Source organism: Nylanderia fulva, unplaced genomic scaffold (genome assembly GCF_048542155.1).
Source record: "Nylanderia fulva isolate GAGA-0341 unplaced genomic scaffold, ASM4854215v1 Scaffold482, whole genome shotgun sequence".
Classification (NCBI taxonomy): Eukaryota; Metazoa; Arthropoda; class Insecta; order Hymenoptera; family Formicidae; genus Nylanderia; species Nylanderia fulva.
The window spans coordinates 44,206-68,143 of record NW_028190568.1 but is presented as its reverse complement, the minus strand read 5'-3'; the positions used below and the strand labels follow the sequence as shown (position 1 = coordinate 68,143).

General features: G+C 40.8%; 1 protein-coding gene across 1 annotated transcript; it reads left to right on the top strand.

The window, feature by feature from the left end:
- Nucleotides 1-11,223: 11,223 nt before the first annotated feature.
- On the top strand, nucleotides 11,224-20,277 carry LOC146721400 (uncharacterized). Its single transcript, XM_085486870.1, is given in 3 exon segments — nucleotides 11,224-11,314; nucleotides 11,421-16,463; nucleotides 18,980-20,277. Coding segments are annotated over 3 exon segments (6,432 nt in total).
- Nucleotides 20,278-23,938: the final 3,661 nt, after the last annotated feature.

Below are 23,938 nucleotides of genomic sequence, written 5' to 3'. Positions count from 1 at the left end.
AAAAAGGGCCCCGTCAAAAATTTTGTTTATTTTTTTTAAAATTTTTATAAAAAATTTTATAACAAAATAAATTCTTTTAAAATTTTTTATTTTGAAAAAAGTTAATTTTTTTCCCATCATCAAAAATCCTTTATCCAGAAATAGGGCCGATGTAATTTGGGCCCCCGCACACCTTGGGGGGGGGAAAAAACCCCAAATTTGCGAAGAAAAAACCCTAAATTTTTGTTTGCCCCTTTGGGGCCAGCGCGAGTTTTTCGCCACTCTAAAAAATCAAAATTTTGGGAGAGAACCCCCAAAAATCGAATCACCCCCAAATTTTTCCGGGGGGGAAAAACTCGCCCTCCTCGGGGGTCGGGGGGAAAGGGGGGGGGTTTGAACGGGGAGAAAACGGTTTTGAGAGTGACTATTAGAATACCCCCAATGTAATAATATAAAAATATTTTAAAAAAGGGGGAACAAAGGGGAGACAAAAAATATAAAAGTGTAGTAATATGGTGTACAAAAAAATTTTTTAAAAAAATATCATGTCGATCGCAATTGAAATCCCGCACTCATTTTGGGGGGGGGGGAAAATGTTATAAAAGACGTCGGAACCATAAAAAAGAAATCGGAATTTTCCCCCAAGATATGGGGGGCCCAAAGTAGGGTGGGAAACGCGGCCGTTGTTATGGCCCTCGTATTTTGTGTTTGCCCCGAGCGGAGATTCACGAAACACGAAAAATAGTTTTTTAAATTTAAAAAAACCCCTTGAAAATTGTTTCATATAATTTTTAAGGGGGTTAATATTATTTTAAAATTTAAATTTGGGGGTTAATTAGGTATTATTTTTTTGTCTTCTGTGAAAAAACAGACTTTTTTTCGACTTAAATATATTTTTCCCCAAAAATGGCGGTTTTTTTGCGGGGGATTAATAATTCTTTTTTTTTTAAAATTGGGGTTTCACAGAAGATTTTAAAATCCATTTTTTAAACTTTTAGGAAAAAAAATTTTGGGGGCATTTTTTTTTTGTTTATCAGCCAAACCTCAATTATTGTCATATATTCAACCCTATATCAAAATTTACTTTTAAAAAAAAAAAATTTCCCTTTATATGTTAGAAAATTATTAAATCGACCGAAAAAATAAAAATTTTTATTCTTTTTTTTTCCCCAAATTTTTCCCCAATGTTCGTGAAAAAAACCGTTATCAAAAAGGGGTTTCCCAAATTGGGAAAAAACAATCCCCCCCATACATTAATTATAAAAAAATTAATTAGCAACGCCGAATAAACAGTCAGAGAAAAATCCTTTTTTTCATTCCTTTTCAGGGGATCCAATAATAAAACATTTTTTTTCTTATCATTAAAACATTTTAACCCAAAAAAATTTATAAATAAAAATTAAAAAATTTTTTTTTTAACAAATGTTGGGCTTGTCATTTTTTAAAAAATTACTACCCCCGGGCCTTTTTTCCTTTTTGCAACTCGACTTTTTTTAAAAAGTTTAAAATTTGAAGTTTGTTTCTCAAAAAATGCAAGCCATTGTCAAAAAAAAAAACCCGATTTTTTTAGTTGGTTTTTTGCATACTAAAATTTTTTTTTTTCATCAAATATTCAAAACCCTTTAATTCACTTAAGGGGAATTATCTTTTTATGTTTTTTTAAATTGGACGGAACCTTTTCCGGTTTTTTGCCTTTTTTTTTGGGGGGACCTTGGGGCCAATATCCCCAATGGTATTTTTTTTTTGAAATCTTGAATTAATTTTTTTTTTTTTTACCTCAAATCTCCCTTTTTTTATATTTCCCAAAATTTTCCCTTTTTCCCAAACCCATTTTTAAAAAAATTTGGGCCCAAGAAAGATTTTTAAAAACCCGGAAGTTTTAAATTTTTAGGTTGTGTTTTAAATTTCAAACCCCCCCTCAATTAGTTTTTTGCAGAAAAGGGGCCCCATCCGGTTTTTTAAAACCGGGGGTTTTTACAAGCAGGGGGAATCTTGTTTTTATTTTATTTAAAAACCTTTAACCCCCCGAGAAACCGCCCAAAAGGGGGTAACTTACACAAAATTCGTGCTATTTCCCCTTTTTTTATTTTAGGGCACATTTTTTTTTTATTTTTCAATAACCCCCTCGTTTTAAAAACCCCTTTCTTTATCTTCCCCCAAACCCCAAAAAATTTTCCTTAAATTTTTTTCGGCTAGGGGGTAAAATCTTCTAATATTTTTTACCCTTACCATAATATTCTTATTTTTTTTAAAATTTACTTTTTAAAAAAAACCAGGGGGATGTCGTTTGTGGGTTTTGGCAAAAAAAACCCTTTTTTAAATTTGGGGGGGCTTAAATTAGTTTGGCAGATTCATGATATTTTCTATTTGGGCGTCCCACTAACAATAATTGTCCCTATTAAATTTGGCTTTTGTTTAAATTTTAATTTCCTTTTTTTTGAATAGCGTCTATTTGCAAACTTTTTGGATGTTTCTTATTTAAAAAATTTTGGAAACTTTTTTACTTGTGGTTTATTAAAGATAAATGTTACCCCAAAAAAAAGTGCAATTTAAAATTTGCAACTTCTTCGAAAACAATTTTCGTTTTTTTTTTTATTTTTGATGTTTTTTCCCCCTCCCTAAACTCATCGTTGCATTTACTGAGCCAAAAGTAAATTTTAAGTTTTCCCAAATTTTTGTGGAAGACGCCCTCTTGGGGTTTTTTTTATTTTTCCCCGTCCCTTTTTAGATTCATTATTTTGAAAAAAAAAATTTGTTTTAAAAATTTTTATTTTGAATCCTCCCCCTATCATTACCTTGGGATAAAAAAAATTTAAAAAACATTATTACAAAAAATTTTATACATTTTTAATAATTTTAAAAAAAACCAGCTTTTACATAATAAAAATATGTTAAAAAAAAAACCTGTAAATTTAAAAATGGGATAAAACAATTTAAATATTTTAAAAAAATGATAAAAAAATGTAAAAAATATACAACAAAAAAAAAAAAAAATGTATCTAAAATAAAAAATTTTTTTTTTTTTTAAAGGGTTTTAAAATTTAAAAAACGACACGGCTACAATTAAAAATTTTTTTTAATTTTTTTTAACTTTCGACCATACGGGCGTGGTCCTTTTCAAAAAAACAGTGGAAAAATCAAACTTTTCCCCAAAATTTGTCTTTAAATGTAAAAATAAAAAAAATCCTAAAAATTTATAAAAAAAAAGGGGGGCCCGTTCAAAAAAAAACTCAAAAATTTAAAAGCTTAAAAAAAATTAACACGAAAAAAAAAAGAATTTATTTAAGGTGCCCCCTTTTTTAAAGAACCCCTAAATTTATTACTAAAAAATTTTAATAATATATTACCTAAAAGTAAATTTTATTTTTATTCAAAGGGGCAAATTTTACATTGGAATATAAAATCCTATAAATAAAACTGATTTTTAAATTTTATTCTGAAAAAAATGGATTGTTATTCTTTGTGCAAAAATAAAAAGTCGTTATAGAATTTGATTTGAAATTCATACTACCTTTGTACAAGAAAAATAAATTCTTTTTTTAAAAACCCGGTACCAAAATTTTTTTAAAACTCGAAAAAAAAATGCGGGGCCCCCCCCCCTCAAAAAATTTTATGGGGAGAATAAAAAATTTAAATAAAGTTGTGAAAAAATTTTAAAAATTTAAAAAACCCCATCTTTTTTTTTAAAATTTCGAATTTTCGGGATCAAATTCCGATTTGTGTTATATCGTATTTTTTAGGGAGTAATTTTGATCAGAAAACTTTGCCCCCTTTTTTGCTCAAACGGGGGGAAATTTTAATTAAATTTTTTAATGTAATTTTTTAGGGCAACTACAAAAACTATACGCTTAAAAATTTTATATTTTTTCGTATATCAAAAAAAAATTACATTTAAAATTTTTCAAGTACAATGGAAAATAAATATCTTAAATATACAAAAAATTTATAAAATTTTACTGGGAAAAGTAATGAAAATTTTTCCCCAAAATGGGGGTTTTTTTGGGCTTACAATTTTCTTCAGAAACACAGAAAAAATTTATTTTTTTATAGTTTTGAAATTTTCCCACTTCGTTGTGTGTAAGCTTTTAAAAATATTTTGAATCTTTTTCTAAAAATCTTTTTCTAATTTTAATACTTTTCGAAATTTTAAATGTTTTATAATTATTTTGAAAAAGTTTTTTAAAATTATTCAAAATCATAAAGGGAAACCCTCATTTTTTTTTGAGAGGGCCCCCCTGTTTTTTTTTTTGAGTCATTCCGATATCACACACTTAATTATTGTGTGTGAGTGGGGGTGTATTTTTGAAAGGCCAAAACCTAAATTTTAAAATTTTTTTACAAAAAATAATTCTTTGAATGATTTATATAAAATATTTTAAGTTGATACATAATAATGCATTATTTTCAAAACCCAGGCATAAGTTAGATAAAAATAAATCTAAAAAACCTTTTATTTTTTCCCAAAAAAAATTTTCTCTAAACTTTGTAAAACCTTATTTCTAAAGATTTTTATATTATTAATTCTAAATTTAAAATTACTTTTGTAATGTACAATATTTTTAAAAAAAGATTATATACGTGTATATAGATAAAATACTGCAATGTAGAAAAGAGAGAAGAGACAGATGATCGATAGATAAAGATAATAGATTCGGTTTATCGATAGCTGAATAGATAGTTTTCTAGATAATGGCTAAATAAAGTCCCTATTGTTAAGATGTACGTTGTAGGATGCCGGGTTACGTGATCAAATATTGTACGCTTTTTTTTGAACGGTTTAAGTTATAGTTTTATTCACTTTCTAAAGTTTCGTCGCGTACTAACTTATGTTTTTCGGCGCTCGCTCTCTCGATGACTGACCGAGGCTGCGCGAATTTCGGAGCTCGCGTAGGGCGGCAGCCGATCGGGTCCTCGATTGGCCATCGGAAAATCGCGATGTACACACTCCATTAGCGGCGAGTTTTACAACGTTGGTTTCCGTTGTTTCCTTGGCGTAAACCTAAGTAATTTAACAAAAAACATTCTAGAAATTCGGATCGTCCTCGATGTTCGATCCGAAGAACGACTCTTCAACATAATACCGCCCCGCCCTCGTATGCGAAACGAATGCGAAATAAATTTAAAAACGAAGCGGGAACGAATCGTCAGAAATGATTACACACATACAGGTGAAGACGACTCGCGCTGAGAAAGTCGTTCTCGAAGATTCATAACTTCTTACAATTTAGCGGCTTTATCCGTTCGGAACGCGTTAGAGTTATATCACGTCATTGCATTTGCAGTCCGGCATAATTGCGCAATAGGTCGTTTCAATGTGACCGTGCGGTGCGTATGGTCACACTCGACGAGTCCATCCGATCCAGAGGATCTGCTGTACATCGGCAAGCTCATGTGCTCGGAGGGAGCACGGGACTTTTGAACTAATACTAACATCCGCCTATTGCGAAGTTGGAGACGCTATGCACCACTTGTTTCGCTGTTTGAGCGTGTAACTAATCCTGTGACCAGGCATGCCCCACGTTTTCCGCAATGGCACACTAGTTTCCATCGCTAGATCCTACGCGGGTCGATCGCGAGTACCGATTTCCTCCGTAACGGCTACGATGGGCCGTCCCAATCAGAACGTGACCCTGGGTGAGCGCCGACAATCACCCGGTCGTCACTAGCGAGCGATTGGTCCGCGAGTTAAAGGGCACGCTTCTATTTACATAGAAGCGGGTCGCGAGTCTCAGCCCTCGAAAGTGTGTGGGAACCAACAGCGCGCCTCAATGCTTTTTAAGGCTCCTTGACTCCGGCCTCCCAAGGCCGCCGAAATTGTAGCGGCGGGAGGGAATGAAATGCCTTCACATCCGTCCGCCTGCGAGCGCGTTTCGCAATTCAGCATCCTTCGGATAAGGATGAAATTGTCGATGAGTTTGTTTGGCTCCATGAATTTGTGCCGTTGTCGCTATACATGTGACGCGGCAGACCTCTCGGCTAGCGAACCTCCTGATAGGCCTGCAAGAAGCCGGGGCGTGGAAGTATCTTCCACTAATCGAGGTGAATCGCCCTTGTAGCAAGACAAACAACAGAGCGGATATCTACCTTTCTGGCCTTTTGGTCCACTCTGGCGCCGACGAATGAAATGACGTGGAGTGGGCCGGCGTAATCAACCCCACGATGAAGTACAGGCGCCGAAACCACTCGGGTGACACGAGCGGCTGGAAGGTCGCCCTTGAACTGGAAAGACATTTTAGCCGCTGTGACGAGTGCAGACTACACATTTTCTAATGTGCGCCTTTACTGACTGCGGCCTCCAATGAATCCAGTATCGCTGACGCAGCACACGGAGTCTAGCGGTGTTCCCCCCGTGAGCGTGGATTTAGGAGCGCGATCAATTAAGAGATCGAGTAAGTGATGTTTTCGGAATTATGATAGGATGTTGCTCGTCATAGCTTACGCGGAATTCGTCACCGCCCGCCAGACGGAGTAGAGTCCTCTCCTAGAAAAGGACTCAATCGCTCAACTAGCTCGAATGCGGTATGGTGCCGTTATTCTTTATTAGCGGCGTTTCCCTTCGAAGAATCTCTTTTGTACAGATAGCGCAACAGAAGAGTGTCCGCCCTCCTAAACTCGCCGGCGTTCAGCAATGGGGATGTTTTGGGAGCGACGCGCCTCTTTTCTTTTACACGATGAATAAAGCGATTCATATAGGCCGTCACGCGGACAAGCTTGTCCAAGTGGAGAACCTATATGGGAGTTCCCAACCCTCGGCCTCTTGAACATGAGCGTCACAGGCCGTCTTCTTCCCTTCCAACCGACCTGCTTTGCTTGGTGGACAAGAGTCGAGCGGATCTGAAGACCTTTCAGAATGCCACGCAGTTGATGGTTTCTGAGCCATCGTGGACCGTTCCACCATAGCGGGATCACTAGCCTCGGAGTCGTCAAGCCGCGCGAGCACATTCCGCCGGATGAATCCGCGAGACGGAACTTGCTTCCAACACAACGGAATCGCAGACGGTATGCAACCTGCGATACGCGGTTATCCACGTAGGTGCTTCCATTGTTGATGGATGTTGACAAGCCACTCGAGAGCGATGGTCGAATCCGTCCTCCGTATATTGGAAATCGGAGGTAATTTCATGATGTCAAGGTCCACTTGATAGCCGGCTGAGGAGGACGATAGCGTCTGTATTGTCGCAAGCGCCGGGATGCTTACGGTTTTGAGATCGGCGCGACCTGGTTTTAGAAGCGCAGCAGAGTGATTTGAAACTTCGTTGGCGAAGACGCACTCGAATATAAACGACGCCGCGTGAGCGCGGTTGAAGCGTCGGCACCGTGGATATTCGACGCGAGGTTATTGGAATGTCGCCGGGTCCAACGCGTATTCGGACGCGGTTAATGATTCTAAATCGTTGGTGTATCTCTCCCCGATCGCGCAACTCCCTCTGGAAGAGGGGAGTCGCCAATCACTTTGAGAAGCCATAATTCTTGTAGCAAGATTTCGCGGTTACAACAACCGGAGCAGCCCATCCTATGGGTCGTATAATTTTCCTTACGAGAGAACGGAACGTTCGTGTGCGTCACCGATCTCAACGGGATTTTCTCACTAATTTGAACGCGTCCTCTTTAGCAAGCCCGGAAGCCCGCGAACCTTGAGATTATCGTCCTTTACGAGTAATGCTCGGTGACTCCGCTGGAATGCCCGAAAGTCCTGAAGAGAGAGGAGGCATTAGAATCCCACTTTCGTAAGTTGAAAACCTCCCTTTCGCAGTATCTCAACTAGTTGGCACGAGCTTCTATCAATGAAGTCGTATCGTCCCGCTCCAAAGATTGCAATCGTCCCGTAGAGGGACTCGCTGAGATTGGAACGGCCAAGCGGATAGTTGTCGCTTTCATCTAGAGAAAGCTGTTTCATGTACCCCCCTATTGCGAGGAATACGGAGCGGGGGCGACCCGTACTTTTACAGTGAGGAATGCGATAGTGTTCAAATCGGCCCCGCGTCCGACGATCGCCATAAGATTCTTTGAAAATCCGCGTCAACGATGCACGATAATTGTCGGAACATTTGAGCATTTCCGCCCGTGTACACATTGCCATTGACGACCAGCGCAATAATATAGCGGAGAGGTCTTGCTGGCGTCACTCTACCGTCATGTAAGTGATCGTTAAGCAAAGTCTTATTGCTCGTTTTTTTGCACGAAAGCGTTTGAAGACAACGCGCAATTTCGTAGTGCACCTCGAGTCGCGCAAAAACGGGAATGATGAGGAATAATATACCGGCATCAAACTCGGAGCGGTACATATAACCATTCCACCTTCCTCATAGTGACAGCGAATATGTACTCCTCGTAGAACTCGTTGTAATGCGCGTGAAGTTCAGGACGAAGCCCGTAGCTTTCCTTCCTTTTAGTATAAAAGCGGACGGTGCAATGTGAAAGAATCGCCGAGTTTATCGGGAAATCTGCCTGAAGGCAATCGAAACCGATAGCGTCCCTGAGGGGTACGATAGTGGTTTCGAGAAATGAGCCTCGCACCTCTCCTCCTCCTTCCGGGAGGGGGACAGGCCGCGAGATCTCCTCATCTTCCCAGAACTTCTGGAGAAGAGAGTGCGTGCTTTGTTCCAACACGCACAGTTTAATACAGATGCTTGAGCAGTAGTATCGGCCTACTATTTGTGGGGCGAAAGGTCCAACGGAGCGTCAATTGCGCTTTCGGAGTTTCCAATAGGACCTTGACGGACAATCGCTCTTCAGAAGGAGCCGTAAAGGTTCAGCATACCGATCAACAATTAATTTGATGTTGACTGGAGGACAGGGTCAGCAAAAGATAGCCCCTGTAAATGATGCCACGGCGCATCGAAGGGCTGAATCCGCGAGGCAGCGTATGCAGTAATGCGTTGAAAAATGTAGCCGTCAGAGGAAAGCTCGGATCGTCTTGAGCCACGGGTTAACTGTAGTTTTACGCTCTATTTCGCAGTACCCTGCTTTTTCCGCCGAGCATTTAATTTGTAAATCGGCTCGTTGCCGTTTAGTGCGCAACGCCTGTGAGCGCGATTCTGATATAAAGCTAAAAGTGGATCCTTGAGCCAACCACGCGCGAAACCCTTTAGCAGCGAACCCTCCCCGTGTGATGTCGAACCCCGGGGCGGTCGCCAAACAGGCACATTTGGATGTTCCTGAAGCGAGGGGGGTACTATCTGGACGGCCGAAATCGTATTGACCCGTTTTGATTAGCAGTCGGCTTAGATGCGGCTTTGGACGCTGATTCGGAGATAGTAAGCCGCTCGGAATGGCCCAATTTATCGGAGGCATTTTGATTTGCCGCTGATCAGCAATGTGGGAATGCGAGCGACGACATTGTCTCAACCGATATTTTGCTCGGGGCCATTTCGCGACGGGAAATGTCCGGACTTAACAGTAAAGCAGAGTTTAGCTGGCGGCTGTGCGGCGCGAGAGCAAGCGCTGTGAAGCTAGTTTCTTTCGCGTATCTTTTCTTTTCGCATTTCTTTTCGATCTTTTGTTTTTTTTCTTCTTCTTCGTTTCGCATTTTTTATATGTTCTCATCCGTTCTAACAAATTTTTTTATTCGTAAAAAAAACGTGATATTCTCACCGGGCAACAAATTACATTTAAACGGCATCACGTTGTTTTACCTGTTAACTCGGTTTATATCATTTTCGAAAAACCGGAGTCCTTGCTTGAATCGGCAAAGTCCTAACAAAATCCGCGTATCCGGAGAGTTAAAAACCATATAAGCTCCTGATAAGAAGAAGGCTCATTGCGTTTTGATTCGCCTTAAATTCCCCATTCGGTTACGTTGTTCTCTAGCGCTAAAACTTTTTGCGTTATTGTAAAACAAGAATATCGTCCCATGTTCTAAACGGGACGATATCGACGCGCATTTTTAATAAATTAAAAATTAACACGCGGCTAACGCTGCAACAACTGTGTGTCCGACGCATTTTCGCGAATCGCTTTAGCCATCTGCTTTTCATTAAGCCGGAAGGCTAAAAACGCGTGTAAATTAGCATAGATTAACGCTTGCTTTCGTCATATCATGGGTTAACATTTCCACAGCAGATTCGTAATCGTATAATTCGCAATCATCGGCAATTTTTAAAATTATTGATCGCAGGAAGCGTCTCCCGTTCCCGCTCGTTTTTAATTACTGACATTTTGTGAAATTTGAAAGAGCGTCGTTACTTCCTACAAGAATTTCGAAAATGTTTCGGAATTTTCCCCAATCTGTTAATTTCCCAGAAAATCTTTGGCAAGCGCGATGCGTGGCAAGTGGAAGCAATGATTAATTTTTTTTCGCAACGACGGAGGAATCGGAACTACGATCGGTAAACGGAATTTATAGGAGATAATCGACTTATCGTATCTTCAGCATATCACGGGCGTCCGTTCGATGTAGACATCCTCAGCTTCAGGTGAATCTTCCAGAGTTGAAGTACGGCACGGTCGTTTGCTTGCTGTCCGGGTGTTGGTGTCCTTGCAAGCAGTTTGACATGAAGGCCGCGGCGCGGGCCCTGCTCCCTCCACTATGGCAAGCACTAACTTCGCTCTTTGGCGAGTGTCACGATATTGTGGGATTTGGGGCTTTGTCTTTGGCTGGGCATGGGGCCTCCCTTCCAGCTTCTCTTTCCTTTTACGAGCGACTCTCGCCTCGCGTTTGATGGATTTCCGCGGGTCAATACCTCGCTCCTCCCCTGCTACTCCGAAACATGCCTTCTGTTCTCTCTCAACCCAACCGTCATACACCAAGACTGTTTGCACTTTAAACACCGAAGATTATAAAGACGAAAACAGACAACGAGAGAGAATTCGCGCAGGAGCTTGTAAGTGAACGAATCAGCAAACGAAGCCATCTCGGACGCGGCCTTCGCAGTCCCAAAAACGACCTCAAGCGAAGAGATAAAAGATCGTCAGGTAAGGGAGCTGTTCTCTCGACAAATATCAGCAACGACCTCAGAACGGCGCGTACCCGGCCACTGTACATTACAAACAAAAGGGAGTCCGGGTTGGAACTTCTTCCGCAGACTTTGAATGAAAAAGGGAACTATGAATCTACGAGTCATATTGGCGTGGTGTAATAGAGATTCGCACCGATGATGATACATTGATTTAAATGATATATTTGACTTAACCATCAAGAAAAAGCAGTTGGGAATGAGGTGGGGGAGCACGACTACCATGTAATACGGGGAAGTCACCGACGTGACTGCGGAGTCAGACAGCGGGAGGTGCTAAGATGTATACATGAGTTGGTCATTCGTGAATAATGTGAGATGTGGTAGTGCGAGGGATTCGTGTAGACAAAGACTATGGTTTACCAAGAGTCCTTCCTGGGGTAAGTCCCGGGTCGAGTATTATGTAAGAACGGTGATGGAGGGGTCTGGTTGAGGGGTCGAAAATATTTGCCAGAGTGTTGTGCTTCACTTTGTGCAAACTTGTAGCGTGTTCCGATCTTCACTCGGAACCACCGGAGCAGCAAACGACCTTGCCGTACTTCACTCTGGAAGAGTTCCTGAGAGCTGAGGATGTCTACATCGACACGGCCGATCTGCTGCAAGATACGATAAGTCGATTATCTCCTAATACAATTCCGTTTACCGATCGTAGTTCCGATTCCTCCGTTTGCGAAACAAATAATCATTGCTTCCAATTGCCACGCATCGCGCTGCCAAAGTTTTCTGGGAAATTAACCGATTGGGAAAATTTCCGAAACATTTTCGAATCTCTTGTAGTAAGTAACGACGCTCTTTCAAATTCACAAAAATTTCATTACTTAAAAACGAGCGTAACGGGAGACGCTTCCTTGCTGATCAATAATTTAAAAATTTCCGATGCGAATTACGAATCTGCCTGGCAATTGTTAACCAATGAATATGACGATAAGCAAGCGTTAATCTATGCTCATTTACACGCGTTTATTAGCCTTCCGGTAATGAAAAGCGAGATTGTAAGCGATTTGCGAAAATTGCGCGACACAGTGTCTGCATCGTTAGCCGCGTTAAAAAATCTCGATCGTCCCGTAGAACAATGGGACGATATTCTTGTTTATACAATAACGCAAAAGTTTAGCGCGAGAACACGTACCGAATGGAATTTAAGGCGAATCAAACGAAATGAGCCTTCTTCTTATCAGGAGCTTAATGAGTTTTTAACTCTCCGTATACGCGGATTGTCGGACTTTGCCGATTCAAGCAAGGACTCCGGTTTTTCGAAAAATGATAAACCGCGTTTAACAGTAAACAACGTGACTGCCTTTAAATGTATTTGTTGCTCCGGTGAGCATCACGTTTCGAAATGCGAAGACTACGCGAAGAAATCAGCTTCACAGCGCTTTGCTCTCGCGCGCCAGCATAAACTCTGCTTTAACTGCTTAAAGTCCGGACATTTCCCGTCGAAATGCCCGAGCAAATATCGGTGCAGACAATGTCGTCGCTCGCATCACACATTGCTGCATTCAGCGGCAAATCAAAATGCCTCCGATAACTTGGCCAGTTCCGAGGCTACTATCTCCGAATCAGCGTCACAAGCCGCATCTAATGCGACTGCTAATCAAACGGTCAATACGATTGCGGCCGTCCAGATAGTACCCCCCTCGCTTCAGGAACATCCAAATGTCCTTTTGGTGACCGCATGGGTCGACCTCCACACCGGGGAGGGTCGCTGCTTAAAGGTTCGCGCGTTGTTGGATCAAGGATCCACTTTTAGCTTTATATCAGAATCGCTCTCACAGGCGTTGCGCACTAAACGGCAACGAGCCGATTTACAAATTAAATGCTTCGGCGAAAAATACACGGGTACTGCGAAATCGCGCGTAAAACTACAGTTAACCCCGTGTGCTCAAGCCGATCCGAGCTTTCCTCTGACGGCTTACATTTTTCAACGCATTACTTCATACGTTGCCTCGCGGATTCAGCCCTTCGATGCGTGGCCTCATTTACAGGGTCTATCTTTTGCTGACCCTGATCCTTCCAGTCAACATCAAATTCATTTGTTGTTCGGTGCTGACCTTTACGGCTCGCTTCTGAAGCGCGATGTCCGTCAAGGTCCTATTGGAACTCCGACAGCGCAATTGACCGCTCTCGGTTGGATCCTTTCCGGCCCCACAAATAGTAGGCCGACTACTACTGCTCAAGCATCTGTATTAAACTGCGTGTTGGAACAAAGCACGCACTCTCTTCTCCAGAAGTTCTGGGAAGATGAGGAGATCTCGCGGCCTGTCCCCCTCACGGAGGAGGAGGAGAGGTGCGAGGCTCATTTCATCGCCAACCACTATCGTACCCCTCAGGGACGCTATGCGGTTCGATTGCCCTTCAGGCATGATTTCCCGATAAAAATCGGCGATTCTTTGCACATTGCAACCTCGCTTTATAATAAAATGGAAGGAAAGCTACGGCTTCGTCCTGAACTTCACGCGCAGTACAACGAGTTCTTACGAGAGTACAATTCGCTCGGTCACATGAGGAAGGTGGAATTATCTGACCGCTCCGAGTTCGAGCCGGTATATATTCCTCATCATCCCGTTTTGCGCGACTCGAGTTGCACTACGAAATTGCGCGTTGTCTTCAACGCTTCGTGCAAAACGAGCAATAAGACTTCGCTTAACGATCACTTACTGATCGGTCAGAGACTGCAGCAAGACCTCTCCGCTATATTATTGCGCTGGCGTCAATGGCAATTTGTTTACACGGCGGACATTGCTCAAATGTTCCGCCAAATTCTCGTGCATCCGTCTGACGCGGATTTTCAAAGAATCTTATGGCGATCGTCGGCCGATGGGCCGATTGAACACTATCGCCTTCTCACTGTAACGTACGGGCTCGCCCCCGCTCCGTACCTCGCAATGAGGGTACTGAAACAGCTTTCTCTAGATGAAGGCGACAACTATCCCGCGGCCGTTCCAATTCTCAGCGAGTCCCTCTACGTGGACGATGCACTCTTTGGAGCGGACGATACGACTTCATTGATAGAAGCTCGTGTCCAACTAGTTGAGATCCTGCGAAAGGGAGGTTTTCAACTACGAAAGTGGGCTTCTAATGCCTCCTCTCTTCTTCAAGGACTTTCGGCTCATCAGCCGGAAGTCACCGATCATTTACTCGTAAAGGACGATAATCTCAAGGTTCTCGGGCTTTCATGGCTTGCTAAAGAGGACGCGTTCAAATTCGTGATAACTCCGTTGAGATCGGTTACGCACACGAAACGTTCCGTTCTCTCGTTCACGGCAAAATTATACGACCCACTAGGATGGGCTGCTCCGGTTGTTGTAACCGCGAAAATCTTGCTACAAGAATTATGGCTTCTCAAATGTGATTGGGACTCCCCTCTTCCAGAGGAGTTGCGCGATCGTTGGGAGAGCTACACCAACGATTTAGAATCATTGAACCGCGTCCGAATACCGCGTTGGACCGGTCGACATTCCAATAACCTCGCGTTCGAAATCCACGGGTTTGCCGACGCTTCAAACCGCGCTTACGCGGCGGTCGTTTATATTCGAGTGCTTCCTTCGCCAACGAAGTTTCAAATCACTCTGCTCGCTGCTAAAACAAAGGTCGCGCCGATCAAAACCGTAAGCATCCCGCGCTTGGAACTGAACGCTATCGTCCTCCTCAGCCGGCTAATCAAGTGGACCTTGACATCATTGAAATTACCTCCGATTCCAATATACGGATGGACGGATTCGACCATCGCTCTCGCGTGGCTCCGTCAACATCCATCAAAATGGAGCACCTACGTGGCTAACCGCGTATCCGAGGTGCATACCGGTCTGGATTCCGTTTGTTGGAATCACGTTCCGTCTCGCGATAATCCGGCGGACTGTGCCTCGCGCGGCTTGACCGCCTCCGAGCTCGTGACTCACCCGCTATGGTGGAACGGTCCACGATGGCTTCAGAAACCATCAACTGCGTGGCCGATTCTGAATGTCTCAGCTCCGCTCGACTCTGTCACCGATCAGCAGGTGTCGGTGGAAAGAAGACGGCCTGTGACGCTCCATGTTCAAGAGGCCGAGGGTTGGGAACTCCCATATAGGTTCTCCACTTGGACCAAGCTTGTCCGCGTGACTGCCTATATGAATCGCTTTATTCATCGTGTAAAAGAAAAGAGCGCGTCTCGCTCCCAACAATCCCCCTTTCTGAACGCCGACGAGTTTAGGAGGGCGGAACTCTTCTGGTTGCGCTATCTGCAACAGAGATTCTTCGAACGGGAAACGCGCTCACTAAAGAATAACGGCACCATACCGCATTCGAGCTCGTTGAGCAGATTGAGTCCTTTTCTAGGAGAGGACTCTTTACTCCGTCTTGGCGGGCGGTTGACGAATTCCGCGCTCAGCTATGACGAGCAACATCCTATAATAATTCCGAAACATCACTTATCCGATCTCTTAATTGATCGCGCTCATAAATCCACGCTCCACGGGGGAACACAGCTAGTACTCCGTGTGCTGCGTCAGCGATACTGGATCATTGGAGGCCGCAGCTCAGTAAAGGCGCACATTCGAAAATGTGTAGTCTGCACTCGTCAAGCGGCTAAATTGTCTTCTCAGTTCACGGGCGACCTTCCAGCCGCTCGTGTCACCCCTTCGGCGCCTTTTACTCATTGTGGGGTTGATTACGCCGGCCCACTCCACGTAATTTCATTCGTCGGCAGAGGGCAAAAGGCCAGAAAGGTATATATCGCTCTGTTTGTTTGTCTTGCTACAAGGGCGATTCACCTCGAATTAGTGGAAGATTACTCCACGCCCGGCTTTCTTGCAGCCTATCAGAGGTTCGCTAGCCGAAGAGGTCTGCCGCGTCACATGTATAGCGACAACGGCACAAATTTTCATGGAGCCAACCACGAACTCCATCGACACTTTCAATCCTTATCGAAGGATGCTGAATTGCGAAACGCGCTCGCAGGCGACGGAGTGAACTGGCATTTCATTCCCTCCGCCGCTCCACATTTCGGCGGCCTTTGGGAGGCCGGAGTCAAGAGCCTTAAAACGCATCTGAGGCGCGCTGTTGGTTCCCACACACTTTCGAGGGCTGAACTCGCGACGCTTCTATGTAAAATAGAAGCGTGCCTTAACTCGCGACCAATCGCTCCGCTTAGTGACGACCCGGGTGACTTGTCGGCGCTCACCCCGGGTCACTTTCTGATTGGACGGCCCCTCGTAGCCGTTCCGGAGGAATCGGTACTCGCGATCGACCCGCGTAGGCTCTCGCGATGGCAACTAGTCCGTGCCATGCAGGAAACCGTGTGGCGTGCCTGGTCACAGGATTATTTACATTCGCTTCAACAGCGAAACAAGTGGTGCAAGCAGTCTCCTAACTTCGCAATAGGCGAGTTAGTATTAGTTAAAAATCCCGTGCTCCCTCCGAGCAAATGGGAGCTTGCCCGAGTACAGCAGATCCATCCTGGATCTGATGGACTCGTTCGAGTTGTGACCATACGCACCGCACGGTCCACATTGAAACGACCTATTGCGCAATTATGCCGACTGCCAATACGTGATAACTCTAACGCGTCCGCAACGGATAAAGCCGCTAACTTGTAAAAGTTATGTAATCTTCGAGACGACTTTCTCAGCGCGAGTCGTCTTCACCTGTATGTTTTGTAATCATCTTCCTCGACGATTCGTTCCCGCTTCGTTTAAATTTATTTCGCATTCGTTCGCATACGAGGCGGGCGGTATGTTGAAGATTCGTTCTTCGGATCGAATCCTCGAGGACGATCGAATTTTCTAGAATGTTTTTTGTTAAATTCCTTAGTGTTTACGCCAAGGAAACACGTGAAACCAACGTGTACACTCGCCGCTAATTGGCGTGTGTACATCGCCTGATTTTCCGATGGTCCAATCGAGGACCCCGATCGGCTGCCGCCCTACGCGAGCTCCGAAATTCGCGCAGCCCTCGAGTCAGTCCTCGAGAGAGCGAGCGCCGATAAACATAAGTCTAGGTACGCGACGAACTTGTAGAAAGTGAATAAACTAAATTAAACCGTTTCAAAACGCGTACAATTATTTGATCACGTTAACCCGGCATCCTACAACGTTAAATCTTATACAATATTGATTTATTTAGCAATCTATCTATCGAACTATCTATCATCTATCGATCAACCTATCTATCTATCTATCTATCTATCGATCTATCTGTCTCTTCTCTCTTTTCTACATTGCATTATTTTATATATATACACGTATATAATATTTTTTTAAAAATATTGTACATTACAAAAGTAATTAAATTTAGAATCTAATAATATATAAAAATCTTTTATGAATATAATGATTACAAAGTTTTAGTAGATAATTTTTTGTAATAAATAAATGATTTATATGATTTATTCTTATCTAACTCTACTGCTCTGTGTGTTTTGATAATAATAGCATTATTATGTATTCAATCTCTAAAATACTTTTATATAAATCATTACAAAGAATTATTTACTTTGTAATCAATTATAATTATTATAGATAGGCCTGTTCATACACATACACACACTCACACACAATATATATATGTGTGTGATATCGGAATGACTCAGAAAAATAACATGGCGGCCTGCTCTCAAAAAACTATGATGTTTCTCGATGTCCATTTAGAAATAATGTTAAAGCTCTTACAGAATAATTACTACAACATTTGAAATACGAAAAGTATTACATTAGAAGAAGATTAGATTAGAATAAAGATTCAACGTATTTTTAAAAGCTCTACACACACAACGAAGTGAATATACAAAACTATATACAAATACCTTTTTCTTCTGTGTTTCTGAAGAAAATTGTAAGTCAAATGAAACCTTGCACTTTGAGAACCATGTCACTTACTTTTCAGAGTCAAATTGATAAATTTTTTTTGTATATTTTAATGATATTTATTTCTCACTTGTATCTTGAATAATTAATATGTAATTTTTTATTGTATATTACGACAAATAATCAGTAAACTTTTTAAGCGTATAGCTTTATTGTAGTTGACCTGAGAACTGTACATTTATAAATTTTACTTAATATACACCCGTTTCGAGCAACAAGGCAAAGTTTTCTGATCAATAACTTACTCCCCGAAAATACGATATAACACAAATCGGAAGTTGATACGAAAATTCGAAATTTTACTAAAGAAAGATTGGAGGTTTTTAATTTATACAATTTTCACAACTCTTATTTCAATTATTTATTCTACCCATCGAAAGTTTTTTGAGAGCAGGCCGCCATGTTATTTTTCTGAGTCATTAACAAATTGGTACTCTGGCATTACGAGCAATTATTTTTCATTGTACGAGCTAGTATGAATTTCAAATCAAATCTCTATAAACGACTATTATATTTTGTGCACTAAGAATAACATATCGCACTTATTTTCTAGAATCAAATTGTAATCAGTTTTACTTATATGTATGTATATTCAATGTGAACTTGCACCTTGAATAAAATATCACAGTTACTTTTCATGGTAATATATTATTACTAAATTTAGATAATATACACTTTACGTATGTTCACTTTGAACTGGCACCTTGAATAACATATCAGTTACTTTTCGTGATAATTTATTATTAGATTGTTTAAATTTTTGAGTATCTTCTTTTGAACATGGCCTGACCTTTTCATTTTTATGATTTTTTTAGGATAAGTTTATTCTTACATCTTAAAGACGATATGCTGTAAGTCATTGATGTTTCCACTGTATTTTTGAAAAGGACCACAGCCCGTATGGTCGAAACGTTAAAATAAATATATATTAACAACTTTAATTGTAGCCAGTGTCGTCAGTTCAATATCTATAACCTTAAAAAAAATAAATTTTATTCTTATGATACATTTTTCTTGCTTTGTTGTATATATTTTACATATTTATACATTTATTAAAATAATTAATATTGTGTTATGCATATTTCAATACATGTTGTGCTTATACATACTTTTATTCATGTGAAAGCTGTGTCCTTTTTTTACATATGTATATAATGTATATAATGTTTTGTATATAATGTATTTATTAATATTTTATACAAGGTAATGATACGGATGAGGATTCAGAATACATACCATCTGAACAAAGTTCTTTTTCACAAGATAATGAATCTACACAAGATCGCGTGGAAAGTACAATAAACAAGACTGCGTCTTCCACTTCAAGTTTGGATACTTCAAATACTGTTGGCTCAGTAATATGCAACGATGAGCTTACGTATGTGGAAACATCTAAAATGAAATCAAAACGAAACTATTGTGTTTTCTGCAAGAAGTTGCAAACTCAACTTGCACGTCATTTGGTAACAGTTCATCGTAATGAACCACAAGTAAAAAAGTTTGCCATATTACCTAAGAAACATCCAGAAAGATTGCAAATAGACGCTATTCAGAAAAATGGAAACTTCAAATTTAACACAAAAGCCGAACTTAATAGTGGACAATTACTTGTTAGTAGACGTCCAAATAGAAAATATCATGAATCTGCAACTAACTTTACAGCCTGTGCCAAATGTAAAGGATTTTTTGCCAAAAGCACAATACGACATCACTCTAGAGTTTGTTTTAACAGTAAATTTAATAAAAATAAGAATATTATGGTAATGGGTAAACAAATCATTAGAAGACTTCATCCAATAGCCAGCAAAACTTTAAGGAAAACTGTTTTTCCGGTTATGAGGGAAGATGAAGTAACACGGATTTTGAGATACGATGAGTTATTGATAACATATGCAAATAAAATGTGCGTAAAATATAAAGTGCAACATCAGCACGACATGTTTCGTGCTAAGTTACGCCTTCTTGGACGGTTTCTCTTGGCGTTAAAGGATATAAATACAAATATACAAGACTTCCAATCGCTGTACCATCCTCGATTATACGATGACTGCATCTCTGCAATAAACATAATTGCAGGTTATGATAATAACACACAACTCTATAAAGCTCCCGTCGTAACATCTACTTTGTCAACTCTTCTAAAATATGTTGGAAATATGTTAATTGTAGAATGTATCAAAAAAGGAGATGAGGATAAGAAGAAATTAGTCAAAGATTTCATAAAACTACTCATTGTAGATATTGGCACAAGTGTCAATAAAACTGTGCAAGAAACGCAGTCTGTACATAAAAGACATAAAAAGATAATCTCCCCTTAATGAATGATATTAAAGTTCCATGAATATTTGATGAAACAAAGAAATGCAGCATATGCAGCACTAAAAAAGTCGTTTTTATATGACAAATGGCTTGCATTAGCTGAGATAACACTAACTTCAATATATATTTTTAAAAGATGTCGAGTTGCAGAAATGGAACAAGCAGAGATAGATAATTTTTAACATTATGTACAAGCCCATACATTACGTTAAAAAATTATCTTGTATATTTGTATTTATATAAATATTCTATGGTGTTAAAATAGTCTTTATATGTATAAGAAAAATATGTATGTATATATTGTGCATCACTGAATTGTAATGAAAAAAGTGATTTCTCCTCTGACTGTTCTATTCTGGCTGTATGCTATATTATATCTTATAATTATATGTATTGTGAGATATGCTTTTCCAATTGGCAAACCTTATTCGATGAACGGTTTATTATCACGAACATTGGAACTATTTGAAAGTCATAAGAATATATATTCATTTTATCGCGTACGATTTAATAATTTTCCTATACATATAAAGACTATTTTTTCAATAAATGTAATTTAGATATATGTTAGATATATGATGACATACTATATTGAGGTTCGACTGTATAAATCAATGCAATAATGCCAAATTTATATTTTCCTAAAATGTAAAATATATGGATTTGAAAACTCTTCTGTGCAATCCAATTAAGCTAACTCGAATTATTATATCCATAGCAAAAATCCGCCATTTTTGCATCAATATATTTTAAGTCAAAATACTGTCTGTTTGTCACAGAATGACAATATCTAAATAATACCTAACTTAACCTAAAATAATTATATCTACATAATACTTAACCTAATCTAAAATTATACTGAATACAATACAATGGTTCATTGATTAAGAGCTATTTACGCGTGTAACGTGATATCTCCGCGTCGGGTCATCACAAAGTCACGAGACCATAACAACGCGCCGCGTTTCGACCGTACTTTCGCCGTACATTATCTTGACGAATGTAATATCCGATTTCGATTTCTATGCGTTCCGACGTCGTATAACACTCTCCGCCCGCCACGAATGAGTGCGCGGATTTCAATTAGCGTATCGACATGATATTATATTAAAATCTTTCTTTTGTACACCATATTACTCACACTTTTATATTTTTTTTGTCTACTCTTCGTTCACCGTATTGTTAAAATATATTTCATTATTATTACATTGGAGTATTCTAAATAGTCACTCTCGAACTCCGTTCTCTCTCCCGTTCAAACTCCCCCCCTCTACCCCCTGACACTCTGAGCGAGTCGAGTATTGCCATCACGGAAATTTGCGGGATGATTTACGATTTGTGAAGGTTCTCTGCCAATTTGTGAGTTTTCAGAGTGGCGCAAATCTCGCGCCTGGCGCCAAGCAAACACAATTTTATGGTGTCTTCGCGAATTTCCTGTTTTCCGCGCCGAAGGTGTGCCGTCGGCCAATTACATCGGCCCTATTTCTCGGATCATGATCTATCTGACTGTATAGGAATAATTAACGGTTACAAAATATATATTTTAATGAATTTATTTTGTTATTATATATATTATAAACATTTTAAAATAAAATAAAGCAATAATTTGTGACGTGGCCTTTTGTGTCCGTCACAAAAGCGAATGCGCCCGGCCGAGAAGAGTCGGAGAGCGCTCCAAAATTTTGTATTTTGCGAGCGAGCGGCGAATTCTTCGCCGGCTCGTCCCTACTCGGTAACAAGAGTCGAGTTGGTGGGCCAGGAGAACTAGATTGTTTTAGAGAGAAGAGGACCCCAAAGAACTAAGGAAGGAAGACCATGGTGCGTAAGGAACGGAGGTTGTGCGCCCGGCCCGGTGAGTAACCGAAATAATAAAGTTATACAAGGTACCGAGTCGCGTAAGGGTAAAATACTGCCGGAACGATCTTTACAGCCTCGGGGAGTCAATCATCAGCAGTCCGAATGAGGGAAGAAAAAGCGCCTGCATCCCTCCACCCTATGATTACTACCCCTGAGGGACCCGTCGTCGCATTTCGAGAGGACCTGGTGGTCGTCCGGGACAGATCACCCCGGGGCGATCCCCACGGCAAGGCAAGGCAAAACGAGCATCATCCGGCGGCCGTACGAGATGCAAATGGAGCCGCCGAGAACGGAGCTGCTACATGGCGACTCCTGAGAGCGAAGATTCGAAAGTTGGCGGCATGAGACTCGCGACCAGCCACAGAAATAGAAATCGATTCAAGGATCGATCACGGGTCTGACGCGGGGCGCAACGCCGCCGCAAAGCGTGGCAACCGGGCCAGGATGGCGCGCACTATCTTCCCCTCCCCCGACGTAACCACCGACGTTCCGCCGGTCCGAATTAGAATCACTGTTCGACAAGCCGGTGTCCCGAATGGATCAAGGACCAGCGACCCACATCCTGCGGCGACGTCAGAATTGTAAGGCCACCTCCTCAACCGGTAAGCGCAAAATCGGCTGAGACCCATGTGTCGATAGAGATTTCTCGCGATGTCGAGCGTATGAGCTCGTTGCACCTTAATTGTCTAAAGTTACCAAGAATCTAGAGTGATCCGCACGGGACTCGCGTCGATATCCGTGTAATTAATTAATTGTGTATCTTTTCGCCTCTCCGAGGGGCACCGAAACGAGTCGACAGTTGCTGTAAAATCGTGAATTCGTTGTGAGATCGCTGTAAGATCGTGAATTCGTTGTTATATCGAGTCTTTTGTCAAAGAACATAGAACATTGTAATCGCTGGGTTAGAGTATTGTGTTCACGATCCCGAACTGATAATGAGAGAAAGAGCGTATCGATACTGATAGGTCGGAAAACCAGCGTCCTCCTTCGAGCTCGATAGTTATATTATACCAACACATTGTTTTCTGCACACCATTGACGTGAAATATACTCTTTTTATTTTATCACATATCTAATAACTAGCATTAATCCCCCCCCCCTCTCTCTCTCTCTCTCTCTCTCTCATGTAAAGAGGTTTTGCAAGAGAAGAAAATCCTTCTACAAACTTCCTATAGTACGAGCAAAAACCGAGAAAACTTCGCAATTGTTTTTTTGTATGGGGAATCGGCCAATGTCTCACAGCAATAATCTTTTGGAGGTCTGTAGTAACGCCCTGTTCAGAAATTATATGTCTTAAACATTTAACATTTTTTTGAAAAAAAAAATACATTTCTTTGGATTTAATTTTAAATTGGCTTCTTTTATCGTGAAAATACTATATTCAAATTCTTTATCATTTCATCAAAAGTTTTCCCAAAAATTATCACATTATCTAAATATACTAAACATATTTTTGATAGAAGCCCGTGTAACACTTTTTCCATTAATCGTTCAAAGTCGCGGGAGCGTTACATAAACCAAATGGCATTACCGTGAACTGCCAAAGACCCCTACCGATCGAGAAAGCCGTCTTTTCCTTGTCTTCTGATCGGACTTTAAGTTGCCAATAACCGTTTTTTAAATCTAATGTGGAAAACCATGAGTTACCTGAAAGTTGATCTAACAATTCATCTATACGAGAAAGGGGATAAGAATCCTTTACCGTCACATCATTTAATTTCCGATAATCAATACAGAATCTTATACTGCCGTCCTTCTTTTTGACCATAACGGCCGGAGAGACTCATGGACTTTGAGATTCCTCAATGATTCCTTGTTCCTTCATGTCCTCAATAATTTGATCAACCTCTTTTCTCAAATGAATAGGAATTCGTCGAGGTACCTATTTTATGGAGAGAGAGTCTTTTACTGACATGTTCTACAATGCTACAATTACCAGCCACAATTTTTTCAGAAAATACATCTTGATAATTATTTAGAAAATTG